The 16,678-nt window shown below is 43.0% G+C and overlaps 2 protein-coding genes across 3 annotated transcripts in view; both read right to left on the bottom strand.

Annotated features, from left to right (window-relative positions):
- The window catches only part of dnah10 (dynein axonemal heavy chain 10), a 48,050-nt gene extending 41,170 nt beyond the window's left edge, over positions 1 to 6,880 (bottom strand). The window contains exons 1-16 of the mRNA XM_071403078.1: positions 6,660 to 6,880; positions 6,272 to 6,429; positions 5,881 to 6,111; positions 5,479 to 5,669; positions 5,088 to 5,286; positions 4,687 to 4,881; positions 4,416 to 4,586; positions 3,997 to 4,173; positions 3,634 to 3,807; positions 3,289 to 3,455; positions 3,033 to 3,184; positions 2,747 to 2,911; positions 2,411 to 2,618; positions 2,102 to 2,258; positions 1,521 to 2,000; positions 11 to 169 (exon numbers count right to left, since the gene is read on the bottom strand). Of these exons, the coding sequence (XP_071259179.1) occupies positions 11 to 169; positions 1,521 to 2,000; positions 2,102 to 2,258; positions 2,411 to 2,618; positions 2,747 to 2,911; positions 3,033 to 3,184; positions 3,289 to 3,455; positions 3,634 to 3,807; positions 3,997 to 4,173; positions 4,416 to 4,586; positions 4,687 to 4,881; positions 5,088 to 5,286; positions 5,479 to 5,669; positions 5,881 to 6,111; positions 6,272 to 6,429; positions 6,660 to 6,870 (3,195 nt within the window). The 5' untranslated portion in view covers positions 6,871 to 6,880. The remainder of the gene's footprint in view (positions 1 to 10; positions 170 to 1,520; positions 2,001 to 2,101; positions 2,259 to 2,410; positions 2,619 to 2,746; positions 2,912 to 3,032; positions 3,185 to 3,288; positions 3,456 to 3,633; positions 3,808 to 3,996; positions 4,174 to 4,415; positions 4,587 to 4,686; positions 4,882 to 5,087; positions 5,287 to 5,478; positions 5,670 to 5,880; positions 6,112 to 6,271; positions 6,430 to 6,659) is intronic.
- Positions 6,881 to 14,653: 7,773 nt separating this feature from the next.
- LOC139576713 (V-type proton ATPase 116 kDa subunit a 2-like) overlaps positions 14,654 to 16,678 on the bottom strand; it is a 31,924-nt gene continuing 29,899 nt past the window's right edge. For both annotated transcript variants that reach the window (XM_071403076.1, XM_071403077.1), the window contains 2 exons: positions 16,451 to 16,622; positions 14,654 to 16,317 (listed from right to left, as the gene is read on the bottom strand). In XM_071403076.1, coding sequence (XP_071259177.1) covers positions 16,215 to 16,317; positions 16,451 to 16,622 — 275 coding nt within the window. In that variant the 3' untranslated portion in view covers positions 14,654 to 16,214. The remainder of the gene's footprint in view (positions 16,318 to 16,450; positions 16,623 to 16,678) is intronic.

Below are 16,678 nucleotides of genomic sequence, written 5' to 3'. Positions count from 1 at the left end.
TGTTCCTCACCTCTACTTTGTACATGCCCAGGGTCCTGTATCTCTCCTGGATGTCAGTGAACCTCATCTCCACAGCCAGAGACATGTCCCTGATGTCTGAGATGGTGCCCAGGACAAACTTCAGGTCCTCCAGGGTGTTTGGGCTCCTCTTCAGGTTCTCAGACAGTTGCTATTCAACAATACAATCATACACAAACATGAGGGGTTGCTTAGTAAGGAATAGAGTTGAAGAGTATAGCAGCAATTCATAGTATGATGCATTTCTTTTTTATTTAACCTTTATTTTATCAGGGCGTCATACTGAGACCAAGGTCTCTTTTACCGATGAGCCCTGAATTACAGAAATTACAGAAAATACACACATCAAAATATAAATACATTGATGTGAAAAAGTATTTGCCCCCTTTCAGATGTTCTCTATTTTTGCAAAAAAAATTGTATACTGAACGTTATCAGATCTTCAACCAAAACCTAATATTAGATAAACGGAACTTGAGTTGACATTTATTTTATTTTATGGATACTTACTTTATTTATTTAAAGTTATGTAACTCACAATTCCCCTGTGCGAAAAAGTAATTACCCCCTTACACTCAATAACTGGTTGTGCCACCTTTAGTTGCTATGACTGCAACCAAATGCTTCCTGCAGATATTGATCAGTCTCACATTGCTGTGGAGGAATTTTGGCCCACTCTTGCATGCAGAACTGCCTTAACTCAGCAACATTTATTGGTTTTCAAGCAGGAACTGCTCGTTTCAAGTCCTGCCACAACATCTCAATTGGGATTAGGTCTGGACTTTGACTTTGACCCTTCACAAAGGGGCCTTGGGTGTTGCATAACTTTTTTAATTAAATAAATAAAATAAGTATTACGAAAAATTGGTATTCGTAAACTCAGGTTCCCTTTATCTAATTTTAGGTTTTAGTTAAAGATCCGATTAACATTCAGTATAAAAAATATACAAAAATAGAGAAAGGGGGCAAATACTTTTTCACGGCACTGTACAAAATGCAAGCAGAAAGAAAATCAAAGTCATAAAAAACACATTCATCAGGTCCTCAATCAGCTTTCTGAATTGCCCTAGAGGCACCAAAGCATCCAATCTAAGAACATTTTGAAGATTGTTCCACAAAAAAGGTGCAAGAAAACTAAAAGCTGATTTACCTAACTCGGTAGAGACCAAAAGTTTTTTCAGTTAGCCATCCCTGAGACCGGGTGTGCTAACTCACAAGTCAAAAGTTTAGTAATGATGTTAAGTACAGTGGGAGTTTTTGTAAAAGAGCTTTATAAATGAAAACATAGCAATGTTTCAACCTACGTGACATCAAAGAGACATCCAACCAACTTTCTGGTAGTGATGAGTAATACAACTGTCTGCCGTAAAAAAGTGCAGTGCGCTATGATAAACTGCTTCTAACAGCTATAATGAAGTGGCAGCTGCATTCATATACAGTAGATGATGACGCCATAGTCTAGGACCGATAGGAACGTTGACTGAATAATAAGTATGCAGTACCAGTAGCTCATCCCGCAGGTTGAACAGGTCCTCTCGGGCTGACTCGTTGAGCAGTCTGCCCAGAGAGTTGACCCAGGCCTGGGCGTTCTCCTGCACGGTGCGGGCCAAAGGCTCCAGGTTCAGCCTCATGATGTGCTCATCCTTCACCAGCGGCTGCAGTGCCACCTCTACGCTGACCCGGGCATAGAACTGCAGCTTCTCGTCATACATGACATAGGAGGGCCTCTTTGCGGCAAACTTCTCCATGACAATGGCCTTGTCCAGCTTCCAGAGGGGCCGGTAGCGCTTCCAGCGATTGAGGTAGCGTCCCACGGCGCTGAGGAGGCGCTGGATATTCTGGGAGACGGCCATGGCCCTTTCATTGACCTGAGGTTGCTGACACACCTCGCTGTAGAAACTGAACACCACCGACTCATCCTCTCCATCAACACGCTGAGGAGGACACTCTATACAGGTGCCATGCATCCAGCGCACAAACCGCTAGTGGGGAAAGAGAGTCACACCAGTCATACACTACACAGGGATGTCTTCTTATATGTTGGTAAACAGGTATGGGGGAGGGGAAGGGTGTTGTGTCCTACCTTGGTGCTCTCTACACAGTCTCTGACACACTGCATGATGAGCTTGTACACCTCACTGTTTTTGGGGTGCAGCACAATCTCAGGGGCAGACAAGATGGTATCAATTTGGAAAAGTGGGGTGTTGCCCATCATGGCCAGGTTAAAAGTCTGGATGTTCCTACAAGAGAGAACAGAGATAATGCACTGTTATGTCCACACCTTTCATCTCAAATCATGAAACATTACCAATTGTTCCATAGCTTACAATACCACAATGTGTATTTGCCTGTACTTAAAGCCACCTGGAAAGAGGTATGCTAAATGTCCCACCTGAGCACCATCTTGGTGAGGGAGTCGAAGACCTTGCGTTCCCAGTAGGTGTAGTACTGGCCCATGCGCTTGGCTTTGCCACTGTTGGTCTGCATGATCAGACTCTCCATCTTGGTGAGCAGGGGGCCAATAGCTGTGTACTTCCTACTCAACAGATTCAAATCCTTCGCCCTCTCTCGCTCGATCAGCTCACAGAACTCTTTCACTCCTAAAACCAGTTACAGTGAGGGAGGGCTAAAATACTGAAAATGCCAGTTTATCAGACTCTCGTTCCCACTTGATGTGATATTTTAGCTTACCCAATGTCATTCTAAATAGTATTGACATTCTGTTTACCTGGAAGGTCATTAGATTTGTCTGGGGCTGGAAATTTGAATAAGTTGGCTGTCTCAATGGACTGCAACTTGGCATCAATGTCCCTCTCATTCTTCTGAATTTGATTGACGAGCGACTCAAACTTAGACGCAGCCTGGGTGCCTCGGTTGATGAACTCAGAGATGCCTTAAACCAGAAAGGACAGATACCTCTGAGTATTGTGACATGTACTCACATTGGGGAACGAAAAACAATGAAAACTTCAAATGCACATTTATTTCATTATATCAGAGCAGAGCGTATGTACCCAGGGCGTTCCAGTTGAGCCTCTTGTATCCTGAGCGCATCACCCTCCTCAGCTCCTGGATCTGCTCGGCCAGTAGGAAGAACTCTGCATCATTCAGACAGTCCATCAGAGAGTGGTAGCGGTTCACCAGGTTCTTCAACCCATCCACATATCTAGTAGAACAGTGTTAAAGCAGGTTAAGACTGTGATGAGTACACCAACTGGTTTAGCTGTTTCCATCTGTTGCCACTCAGTGTTGGTTGTGTGGAAATATCACCTGAGGAATTTGTCCTCCTGCAGAGCCACATTACGGGCAAGCTCAGGCACAGAGTAGCCCAATTGTTCCAAGTACTTGGTCTCTGAAATGATCTCCTTCAGCTCCGGGGCAAAATTCATCATGTAACGCACCCCTCTCTCCATGTCACGCTCAGTTGCTGGGCCAGTCTGAGAAAGAAAGAAAGTATGCAGAGATGAGAAAACATAAGGGACATATGACCCAAGAGACAACGTTAAGGAACTTCACAAGATGTTTACAGGATAGACTTGTTCATAAAAGCCTTGCTAGTGAGGAAAGGTGTATTTCATCCTAGGTCCAGCCGCCCAGTGGTGCGTTACTATGTACCATGTCTAGAGGGGGCTGTTCTCCGGTGACGACCCCTGAGCTGTTGACCATGACCAGCAGGGTCCTCTTCATCAGCAGGGGCAGGCTTTGTTCCGTCTCGTCACGCCAGCGCTCATACTTCTTCTGCTCATACTCCTTCATACAGATCCCCACTTCCAGGTACCTGGCCTTGGCCTAAGGAGAAGAAGATGGTGCTGTAAAAAACCTGTTTCAGACAAAGATTTTTATCCCAAATGGCACCCTATTCCCTATGTAGTGCATTACTTTTGACCAGGGAATAGGTTTCCATTTGGGAGACATACATGTGATGTACAACATGGAGCAATTACTCTGATTAGTTAGTTAGTTGCTCAGTGCTCTCACCGCTTTGCCTGACTCACTCTCCAGCATATCTGTGACCTCCAGGAAGCGGATGATGGTGTGTTTGATGTGGTGGAAGAGAGAACGCTCCCAGTAGATGGCTCCAGCCACCGGGGGTTGGTTCTTATTCAGAGGAGGGTTGTCCTTGCACTTCACAAATATCCCGTTGATTATGTCCACCTATCCCACAACACACAACAGTGACCAAGCTTTCCTAAAGCTCACACCATTACCATGACTCCATCCAGATGCCACATTGTGAATACAAATTATATGATTTGAGTGCGAGTACCTTTTGAACTCTACAAATTATATGAAAAATATACAATTATATATTATAAGCCTGGAGCTAATGTCAAGACCAATCCAATCAACACATTTGTGTTATTTTCTGTTCTTTTGATGTCCGTTTCCTAAGGTACCTCTTTGCAGTACTGGGCCAGGATGTCGTTGAACTTCATCATCATCTGGTTGTTGATGGCCTCTCTGGAGCGGATGTGTTTGAACTTCAGAAGCATGTCGAAGGCTGCCGACGCAGAGCGCAGCGTCTTGAAGGACTGGTCAATGAAGTTGATGGCCTCTCCTTCGATAGCCTGGGTAGACAGACAAGGTGAGAGGAGTGAATCATGGCTTGGTGATGAATGAATGAATGTGGATTCCAAAATTGCTAGCAGGATGTCCTGCTGCTCCCACCTGAACCTTGGCCTTGAAGTCCTGCATGACCATCTTCCAACTGCCCATCTTGCGGATGTTGAAGGGGTCAAAGCTGAGCTCCTCGATGGGCACCACCAGGCTGTCTACCCAGCGCAGCACATCGTCAATACGCTTAGGATCCCCCGTCACTGCCTTCAGCTCTGGACCAAAGATGTTATAGAACTCCTCCAAGATCTGCAAAAGTATGTTCCTATTGTGTTTAGCCAGAAGTGAATGCCTTACAATAGGTTTTCAGAAAGTGTTGAGCATTCATAGAACGCATGGGAAAACAGGGTGTGGGTTAGTCATTGAATAAATAAAGGATATGCATGTGATCGGTCTGTTTAAGGTTAGATTGAGAGGATGTTGAGGTGTTTGTCACTCAGGCAGGTTGAACTGACCTGCAGGATTTTGTACAGGTCCTGGCAGATGGAGGCCATATAGTCGGTCTTCTCAAACAGCTTTTTGCGGTCAAACTCCCAGCGTGGGTCTCTACCTGATGTCTCAATCCTGGCACGCACCTCAAAGTAACAAGCCTTCCACTGGTCCAGCACCTGCTTTCCATCCTGAGCTTTGGCCTTTGCTACCTCCCTCTTGTCTCTGTCCATTACAAAGAATATAAGATTCAAGCCAAGACAGCGAGATACAGTACATGTCATTGTAAAGAGAGGATGAGAAAACATGACTTTCGAATAAAAAAATTTAGGGTTATGGATTACAGTTAGGATTTCAAAACTAAGTGTGGAGTTAGTTGAAGTCATGAGAAGAGGTAAGAGGGCAGGGTCAACTCACTTGAAGAGCATGCGGACATTGACGACGCGAGCCACACGCTCAGACAGCTCCCAGGCAATGCGCTCCATGAGGGGCACCAAGCGTTCGTCCTTGTTGTAGTGGCTGGAGATTATCCACACCATGCGCAGGCCGTTCATCATCAGAGGGATGGTGTCCAGGATCACACCAAAGTCTGCCCCCGTGGCCAGGTTCTGGAATACACAAGACAAATGCTAAGTTGGGGCATGGAGAAGAGCTTACAATTTGGCCTCCGGGATATAAGGACGACATATCAAAATAACTTATTCCATCTTTCAGCAGCAGAATAGTCAGACCTACATCTTTCAATAATACATAGAATGTTTCTGCCATATTGTGAGGTTTGGGGAGAACAAGGTCTCTTTTTCAGGACTATGAGCCCACCTTGAAGTGTCTCTCCAGTGTGCTGAGGAAGCGTACATTCTCCACAGACTCCACGTGGAGCTTGCTGAGCTCGGTCACGGTCAGGTCCAGGTTCTGGACAGTGACCGGGTCAGCTTTGGTCATCACCTCCAGGATCTTCTTCACCACAGGCAGTTTGAGCTGCTCACTCAGAGCACTCAGAATGGCTGTTCGCTCCCGCCAGAAATCTATCTCTGCCATGGGGCCTGGCACCTGGGAATAGGAATGAGTGTAAAACAACGAGAAATAGTAGTAACCAGACATTTTTACTAAAGAAACAACAACAATTTTACTAATTTATTTTCATTTTGAATCATAAAAGGTTTGCATACATCAAATATATGGGCCCAGTAGCCTATTCCATCTCTCTCACCTGTGGTTTCTTCTTCTGCTGCTCCTCAATGACGATGGTGATCTGAGTCTGCCAGTTCATCACACACTGCTCCAGCTTTTCCACCACCTCAGGAGTGGCCAGCAGCGCATCGACCTCTGGCTCCAGGTCCAACTCAGGGATGTGCAGCTTAATCTCACCTGAAATGGAGAGGCCACGGCATTATCATTTACCACATAAACCTTCCGATACAGTTTAAAACACCAGAGAAAACGGGGCACTTGTTACATGACGCATACATGCATTCACACACATCATGCTTACAGAGAGCATGGTAGCTGCTGAACTAATTCCTGACCCTGTTGATGGTTGGGTCCTGTCTGGGAGGAGGAACTATTTGATGGTATGATATACAAACAGACACACACACCTTCCAGCTGCTGGAGAGTCCTGTCGATGTGACCCAGGAACTTGTGAGTGCTGTTAAGTAACTCATCACGAATCATAAGTACCCCACGAGACTCCACAGGCCTCTCATCCTTGTCCCCCTTCCCATCACCAGTTGCCTCCTTATCCTGGGAGGCAGCTGCCCCCTGCTGGTAGCCTCCATCAGTCAGCTTCAGCTGGTTGACAGACAGCATTGGAATGTACACCTGGAATCACCAAGAAACAGTAGGGTAACGATGGCTTGAGACTTAAAGGGCTCATCTGAAACAACTAAGAACAGAACGCAGTGAGCTTTAATGGGCCACTTGCAAAGAAGAGTGCATATTATACATGAGTCATAAACATGAATATCCTATCTAACTTGTTCATCAAGTTTGAAGATTTTGTCTCAAGTAGAGTATGAATCCCTTGTCTATTACACACATGGTTGAGCATGTCCTTCAGCATCAGTAGGGAGTGTCCATTCAGCATGCCAATCTCCAACAGTTTGGGCATCAGATTGTTGGCCTCGTTCACGTCAATGGGTTCAATGATGGTTTCTAAAAACAGAAGAAATAATATATAAATGAAACATTAAAAAGGGTTGTCTTGAATGCTTTCTCTGTGACAAATTAGGGACACACGAATAATAACACAGTGAGTAGACCGGTCTTCTTTTGGTTCCCTTCTCTCACCCACCTTTAGTGTTCCTGAGAAAGTAGAGGATGTTAGATTTCATGAACCTCTCTGGGACATGATTTACTGCTACATGCAGCTCCATGTGGTACACGACTCGAACCTCAATCCTCTGTGACAAAAACACACAATTAGACAGATAACAAGATAGATGTGATTCCATCTCACTCAACTAATATGACCTTCACTTCATGTCTAATACACAGATCATATTATTTGACCAGATTCCAGATTCTTGTTATAGCCTAGCCCTCAAAAACAATAGACTACTATTAAGTGCTATGTATTTTAGAACACCTTGAATCATGTTTGAAAGGGAGGCTGTAGTCCCACACAGAGGGTAAATCTTACAGTGAGGGGAGGCTCATCTTCTGAGTCAGAGGTGCCCTCAGTTTCGTGGGCCTGGGAGTCATCTGCAGGGTGTGTAGACTCTGTCTTTGGGGCATCTGACATACGTGAGGCCTCTGAGTCTCTCCCCTTTTTCTTTTCTGTGGCCATCCAGAAACAAGTGTCAACATATGCAATGACAGTAAAAGCTTGTATCCAATAATAGGAGGACAAAGGATATGTCTACTGTATGTATTACGTGTACCACTACACCACCACCAGTCACATTGTATCTAAGCAGATACTACACTAGTAGTACTGACTATCTCCAGGGGACTTGTCTCTCTCAGAAGCAGGTGTGTCACAGGAGGGTTTGGATGACTCTGCCAGGCTGCCTACATCCTCATTCTCAGCTAATTCCGAGGGATCTTTAATCAGAAAACAGAAGTAGAAAGTATTTTAATGTTACACATAATAGTAATTACTAGCTGAACAACTGAAAACATTGTTTGCTGTCACAGTCACTCTTGGTCATGTAGCTAGGTTTAAATCAGAAACCTCTGTTGTTGGTTAGCAAACGTAGCTAACTAGGCTGCTTGGGCCTGCTTTGCTAGCAGAAGTATCACAGGTCTTTTCTCATTTGGGCAAAAGTCCATATTCTACCCTCTCTCCTCCGTGACCCGGAAACCGATAAGTGGCAGAGGAGATGTCAATTAGTTAGTAGGCGAACGGAAGAGTGTATCCTACTGGAGTCTTGAAATCTGCCACACCATATTTGCCATGTCTTTAACCAAAGCCTAAAGGAGTGTGTGCGTCCACAGGCGTGGAAGGAAGCTAAAGTAATTGCACTACCTAAAAATAGTAAAGCACCCTTTGCTGGATCTAACAACCGACCAATCAGTTTGCTGCCTGTTCTTAGTAAACTGATGGCGAGAATTGTGTTTGAACAAATACAATGCTATTTTTTAAAGAACAAGTTAACTACTGACTTTCAGCATGCATATAGGGAAGGGCACTGACTCAGATGATTGGCTAAAATAAATGGATAATAAGATGGTAGTTGGAGCTCTATTGTTAGATTTCAGTGCAGCCTCTGATGTTATTGATCATAATTTGTTTTTGAAAAAACTAACTTGTTATGGCTTTACATCACCTGCTATCACATGGTTGGAGAGTTGCTTATCCAATAGAACTCAGAGAGTAATATTCAATGGAAGCTTCTCTAACATCAGATATGTACAGTGTGGTATCCCTCAGGGCAGTTTCCTTGGGACGTTACGCTTCTCTATTTTTAGAAATGATTTGCCACTTGTCTTACAAGAAGCTAAAATGACTATGTATGCTGATGATTGCACATTACACATCAGCACCTGTTGCAGTCAGTGTCAGAATGGGTAATTAACAATAAACTGGACTTAAATACATCTAAAACCAAAAGCATTGTATTTGGTTCAAAGCATTCTCTTAGACCTAAACTTCAACTGGATTTGTGCAACTGAACAAGTTGAAGAAGCTGAACTCCTAGGAGTAACATTGGATGGTCAGTTATCATGGTCAAGTCATATTGACAAAGTTGTTGTGAAGATGGGGAGAGGTATGTCTGTTATAAAAAGCTATTCTGCGTTTATGACACAAAAATCAACTGTACTAGTTGTTCAGGCTTTGATCTTGTCCCATCTTGATTACTGTCTGGTAATATGGTCAGGTGAAGCAAAGAAAGACCTAGCAAAGCTGCAGCTGGCTCAAAACAAAGCAGCACTCCTTGCCCTTAACTGCACACACAGAACTAACATCAACAACACACATGATAGTCTTTCACTGTTGAGGAGAAATGTACTACTTCTCTTTTTAAAAAACATGCATGTATTTAAAATGGCTAACCACTTGTATAATATATTTGCATACACTTCAAACAGACATACAGTGGCAAGAAAAATGTGAACCATTTGGAATTACCTGGAGTTCTGCATAAATTTGACATAAGATTTGATCTGATCTTCATCTAAGTCACAACAATAGACAAACTCAGTGTGCTTAAACTAATAACACACACATTATTGCATTTTTCTCTTCTATATTGAATACATAATTTAAACATTCACAGTGTAGGTTGGAAAAAGTATGTGAACCCCTAGGCTAATGACTTCTCCAAAAGCTAATTGGAGTCAGGAGTCAACTAACTTGGAGTCGAATCAATGAGATGAGATTGGAGATTTTGGTTAGAGCTGCCCTGCCCCACACAATTTGAGTTTGTTATTCACAGAAGCATTACCTGATGTGAACCATGCCTCGAACAAAAGAGAACTCAGAAGACCTAAGATTAAGAATTGTTGCCTTGCATAAAGCTGGAAAGGGTTACCAAAGTATCTATAAAAAAAAGTCCACGGTAAGACAAATTGTCTATACATTTAGAAATTTCAGCACTGTTGCTACTCTCCCTAGGAGTGGCTGTCCTGCAAAGATGACTGCAAGAGCACAGCGCAGAATGCTCAATGAGGTTAAGAAGAATCCTAGAGTGTCAGCTAAAGACTTACAGAAATCTGTGGAAGATGCTAACATCTCTGTCGACGAGTCTACAATACGTAAAACACTAAACAAGAATGGTGTTCATGGGAGGACACCACGGAAGAAGCCACTGCTGTCCAAAAAAAACATTGCTGCACGTCTGAAGTTTGCAAAAGAGCACCTGGATGTTCCACAGCACTTCTGGTAAAATATTCTGTGGACAGATTACACTAAAGTTGAGTTGTTTGCAAGGAACACACAACACTATGTGTGGAGAAAAAAAGGCACAGTACACCAACATCAAAACCTCATCCCAACTGTAAAGTATGGGAGCATCATGATTTGGGGCTGATTTGCTGCCTCAGGGCCTGGATAGCTTGCTATCATCAACGGAAAAATTAATTCCCAAGTTTATCAAGACATTTTGCAGGAGAATGTAAGGCTATCTGTCCGCCAATTGAAGCTCAACAGAAGTTAGGTGATGCAACAGGACAACAACCCAAAAGACAGAAGTAAATCAACAACAGAATGGCTTGAACAGAAGAAAATATGCCTTCTGGAGTGGCCCTGTCAGTCCTGACCTCAACCCGATTGAGATGCTGTGGCATGACCTCAAGAGAGCGGTTCACATCAGACATCCCAAGAATATTGTGGAACTGAAACAGTTTTGTAAAGAGGAATGGTCCAAAATTCCTCCTGACTGATGTGCAGGTCTGATCCGCAACTACAGAAAACGTTTGGTTGAGGTTATTGCTACCAAAGGAGGGTCAACCTATTATTAAATCCAAGGGTTCACATACTTTTTCCAACCTGCACTGTGAATGTTTACACGGTGTGTTCAATAAAGACATGAAAAATTATAATTGTTTGTGTGTTATTAGTTTAAGCAGACTGTGGTTTGTCTATTGTTGTGACTTAGATGAAGATCAGATCAAATTTTATGACAAATTAATGCAGAAATCCAGGTAATTTTACAGGGTTCACATACTTTTTCTTCCCACTGTGCATACCCCACCAGACACGCCACTATGGGTTTCTTCACGGTACCCAAACCAAAGACAGATTTAATGCGTGACTCAGTTATATACAGTATAGAGCCATGTCATCATGGAATGGTCCGCCACCAGAGGTTACTCAGGCAAAAAGCAAGTTCAGCTTTAATTAGAAACTCTCAACACGAGTGAAGAAGATAGACTAGACGAGAACATTTGACAGTCTGTAGCTGTGCATGTAAAGGGATCTAGAACTTGACTATCTACCCGAGAAAGTAAGGAGAGACTCCCATCTCAGACAACCGTTGGTGCATCTGAAGTATCTGTCCTAACCAACACTTCACTACCAGAGAAGCTCTAGAAATAAGAAGCACTTTCTGACCTCTGGTGGACAACCAGAGCCTTACATCGAGCCACTCCCCATAGACGGATCGATTGGTTTCAACAGAGAGACGACAGAGAAAGACATCTACGAGTAAATATATACATTGCATTTCTTATCCAAATGAGCGGTGGTTCATGTGCAAAGTATTACTATTCCTTTGAGCGTAGGTTCCAAATGTATCCAAGTGTTGTCTCTCCTCTCTTTACCTACCCCTCTCTCTCCATATGTGTAACAAGCCGTCATATCTTGTCAGTCCACTAAGGACTTTTATCTCATGTAAGTGTGTATGTGTATTCTGTGTTATTTAGTTAGTTAGTAAATAAATTATATCAATTTGTGTAGTACTGAATATTCAGAAAGGCTGGGGTTCTTGCAGATCCAAGGATTATGCGACGTTCAGAATGAGACTGATATCGATAAATAATTTATATATATATATATATCTTTGAGTTTAATTCGGGAGATGGTAACTCGTTAAACAACTTTTTCTGTGGTGTCCCAAATTCACAATTAGTTAATTGTTACATGATTAATTTAATCGGGTAACAATTAAACATAGTTGATTCGATAAATAACAGTCATCACATTAATGATAGTCACGCCACGACAGTAGTGAGTGTTGCAACCGAGGACATACGATTTTTACACGCTACAAGCTTCAGCACTCGCCGGTCTTCACAGCTGAGCTGTTATTGCTCCTAGACGTTTCCACTTCATAATAACAGTACTTACAGTTGACCTGGGCAGCTCTGGTAGGGCAGAAATTTGACGAACTGACTTGTTGGAAAGGTGGCATCCTATGACAGTGCCATGTTGAAAGTCACTGAGCTGTCATTCTACTGCCAATGTTTGTCTATGGAGATTTCATGGCTTTTTGATCGATTTTATACACCTTGTGTCTAAAATAGTCTAATCCACAAATTTGAAGGGGTGTCCACATACTTTTGTATATATAGTGTATTTGACACACGTCGACATACATAAACCACCGCACCACCAGAGGACCAGAGACGCCCAGGACACATATCAAACTCCAGCCCAGGAACCAGTCCCAACACCCAGTGTGGCCCAGGAACCTGTCCCAATACCCACTGTGGCCAAGGAACCTGTCCTAACAGCCACTGTCGTTAAGCAAGAGACCAGGCCTTACTGGAAGTGTGGGATGAATAAGACTAACCAGGTGAGAACCAGAGAGGCACTGATTCAGCCCCCAGCTGTAAGACTGGCTCAGGACCCACCCAGGAACTGCTCCCACCTTTGGTTCAGGAAACTGACCATCCAGGTGGACATAATTCCTGTGCTGGTCCAGGAACCTCTGGAGCAGGAAACTCTGGCCCATGAACCTCTGGCCTGGGTGGAAGCCTTCTTGAGGTTGCCTACTGAAGGCCTGCCTTCCTGAATTAGATTTTTTATTAGGATCCCCATTAGCTGATACTATGATGTCGAAAGGTCGCTGGTTTGAATCCTTGATCCGATAAGGTGGAAAAATATCATACTAAATGGAGTGTCTCGGATTTACATACAAAATAATACAAAATGCTCTGAGACCAGGTTGCAGCCCCAGCTGTGAGTTTATCATTGGAAAGGCTCTTGCAGAGAGGGGTGCCCTATAACAATCATCGCATTACTCTCAAATTCCATTCCCAACTCGATATTCAATTACTTTACATCAATCTATTTGCAACGATTGCTTTGGTCTAGTAAATGTAATTTGCCTGATGATGCGCGACTGGAGGAGTTTCATACAAGCGCATTTTTGTCCACGTTCCCTCTCCTCGCCATCTCGCCTAGATTACCTTTGACCTTTTCAAAAGGAAGCGTGAGAGGATGCAGGAGTTGAAAAAATCCAACTGAGAAAAGGCCACAGGGTGATGGTGAGTTATTATGCTGCTTTCAAGACAACTGGGAACCGGGGGAAAAACGAGGTCAAATCATGATGTCAGTGATCTTCAGGTAGGAAAGTCGAAGATGTCTGAGTTTTCGAACTTGGAATTCCGAGTTGGATGACCATTCAAAACAAATTTTCCTAGTCTGAGCTTGTTTTTTCACAGTTCCCAGTTGTCTTGAACCATATAGATAGCTAAATATATTAGATAGATAGACAGATGACTCATCGTTGTATCTGTGCCGTTATAGCGTGAGTCTATGACAGCATGGGCAGCACCATTGAGGCAATCTCTATTTTGAAGGAGTCAATTTTCTTCTTCAGTATTGGCTGATCCCTCCAACAGGGTCCCCAGGAGGGATAAGCCACTGAAGTTGGAAGTCCCACCCAGTTGCCTACATTAAAATGGTGGAAGACCTCAATGGTGCTGCCCATGCTAATACAGCCTTTTGGCCACTAGAAACCTCCATCATTCTCTATGTCTTGAACGCACTGAAGTCAGAGATTTCCGAGTTCCCAGTTGTTTTGAACCCAGCAAAGGATGATGTCAGAGTTTCTGATTGGATATTTTATTTCAGAATGTATTAAAATTAGTTATACTTGAAATCCCAGCTGTTGTCTTGAACCCACTGAAGTCGCACTTAACGCGATTTCCGAGTTCTTCAGAGTTCCAAGTTTAAAGTGGTCTTGAACGCGACATTGGCAACATACGTGTGGCTACTCCTCACTCACGTACCAATCGGAATTTCAACTTCAATCTCTTCCTCGTTGACTCCTTTGAAAAACAGCAGCGTCGATGCTGACTCTTCCTCGGTGACTTCATTCAGAAATCGGATTATTTTCTGCTCTTCTTCTCCATCTCCACGGCTCAGCAATTCCTCGAAACAACCTGGCTCCGGCAAATAAAAACAGGAATATACCCGGTTTCGGATCCACTCCACCCGCGGGTCGTCGAGGGACATTTTATCCCTCAATTAAGTTACAACAAAGTACTAATGTTAGCTTTTAGCTAGCTAACTTCAAATGTTGTCGTTTGTTGATGTAGCTAGCTACTTGCAACCAACTGACAGCCTCATGTCACTATGGCAACTGGTCAACGTTCTGTTTCTGTGAGCCATGCGCCCCCTTTGGCGCCCTCCAGTCGCAACTTCTGATAGTCTCGCGCGACACTGGTGTCTGTCGCAAAAGTAACGCCAATGACATTAACATTTTCAGTCAAATTCAACTTTATTCAGTCAGCTTTATTCACCTGTTACATTGACATGTTCACCTTTATCTGATATAAAATAATTCAGCAAAGCCAAAACAGAGGAATGTATGCATACCACTAATATAAGTATGGAGTTAATGATGCGAAGAAATCAAATGTTTACATTATTCTTTAAAATAAATAAGATTAAAATAGACTACATTAGAATAGGTACAAACATTTACAGCAAGCCCTTCAACAAACCACACACATTGTGTAATCAAGGATTAGACGTTAGAGCCATTGCTAATCAGACTTCACATCTAAAAATTTGTGGTCATCATAGTTATAGAAAAGTATTTTCGAACCACTATTTTTACATTACCTAGACATATTCTCAATTGCAGACTCCTGGAGTCCACGCTCCTCGCCTCCTGAAAACCCATTGGATGAGAAAGCCAGAGGTCCTTCCCCTATGAACTTCTCCTCCAATGGGTTTTGAGGATGCGAGTAGTATGCAATTGAGATTCTCCCCTAGTCTCAATTTCACAGCAGCATTTCCCATAGGATCCTGCTTTAGGGGCATCTTTAAGCATCACTAAGATACAGCACATTACTGTTTGATAACACAGCAAGTGAGTTTACAATGAAATGCTCCCCATAATGTTAAAGTTCCATGTTACGTGGTAATCACAATTCAAACAATTAGCTCCTCTTCAGATGGTTTAATACCATCATTAGGACATTTAACCAATATAAAAAATAAATAAAAAATTATAACTCTTTCTTATTTTTCCATCTTGAAGGTACAATTACCCAACAGCATAAACTACATTCTCCTGCTATGGTGCTACAGGATGGGAATATAGGAAAAAGCTTTGGAGAGAATTGATCTCTGCACTGGTTCAGTGCCTGCTTTTCCTGCCTTATTCATAATCAGGGATTGTTGGTGTCATTAAATGATGTCTTGAGCTATACTTTTCATTTCCATCCATGGAATGGGCAGTTTAAGGAGTAGTCTTCCACAAAGCGATGGAGGCATAGGAAACATGTCTTAGAACAATTTTGTCAGCATTCAGCACAACACGGTATGCCTACTTTCAAGAGTGATGCACCACTTTTTTTAAGCCTGTCGTAGTCATTCAAATGTTAATTTCTCATTCAAACTTTATCACTCTATAAAACAAAATGAACAAAATGTTCTCCCACATTCATCCAAAAATACTTTTCATTTACAAACATGACTGAAGGAGGCTTTTCCTTGCAAAGTTTTGGTAACCCAGAATATCATTCAATTGAAAATAGAGCATGATACGCTGAGATTTGGTTGTACTTACGTAAGGCAGTCAGTCAGTGCAACAAATAGTAGAAAAAACAACTATGAAATTGGACTGTATGTCGATGAGGCTCAATAGAAGCCCGGGTACCAATATGTTTGTGCCATCATGCCACTCCTTGTCATGTAGGAGTGGCATGATGGCACAAACCGACTAGTACCCAGGCTAGCTATATAGCACTGGATCCTGCTGGCACATTGTGTCAGTTTGCCTCTGGGAGGGCAGAAGCATTGTGTGTCCCATTCACAGCAAGCCATCATGCTCAAAGCTGGAGGGCAGGAGGGAGAAGGCAAATGGAACAAACTTGATTCCAGTCCCAGTGTAGAACTTATTTTGGAACTCCACCCTATGGAGAGAGAACAGAGATCACTGAATATAGAGTAAGCATTAATAAAAGCATTATAAAAGCATGATGTGTTGAATTTTTACACATATTTCCTGTCCTTCACTCAATTCTGCAAGTATAGTGAGTAACTAACCAGTGCAGCCTGAGAGCATGGAGGAAGGCAGACAGTCCCTCCATAACCAGGAGGATAGACACAGTGAGCACAGCGAATATCCCAAACACCGGCACCAGAAACATGATGCCCAGACTGGTGTTCATCCGCAGGCCCAACTGCATCACCATGGACCACAGCACCTCCGACAGCTCTGGGGGAGCAGGGACAAACAAACACCGTCACATCTCTGATTGATTCATTTTATTT

This window comes from Salvelinus alpinus, chromosome 5 (assembly GCF_045679555.1).
Source record: "Salvelinus alpinus chromosome 5, SLU_Salpinus.1, whole genome shotgun sequence".
Lineage (NCBI taxonomy): Eukaryota > Metazoa > Chordata > Actinopteri > Salmoniformes > Salmonidae > Salvelinus > Salvelinus alpinus.
Note: the sequence above shows the minus strand (reverse complement) of the source record. Positions and strands in the feature narration are given on the sequence as shown.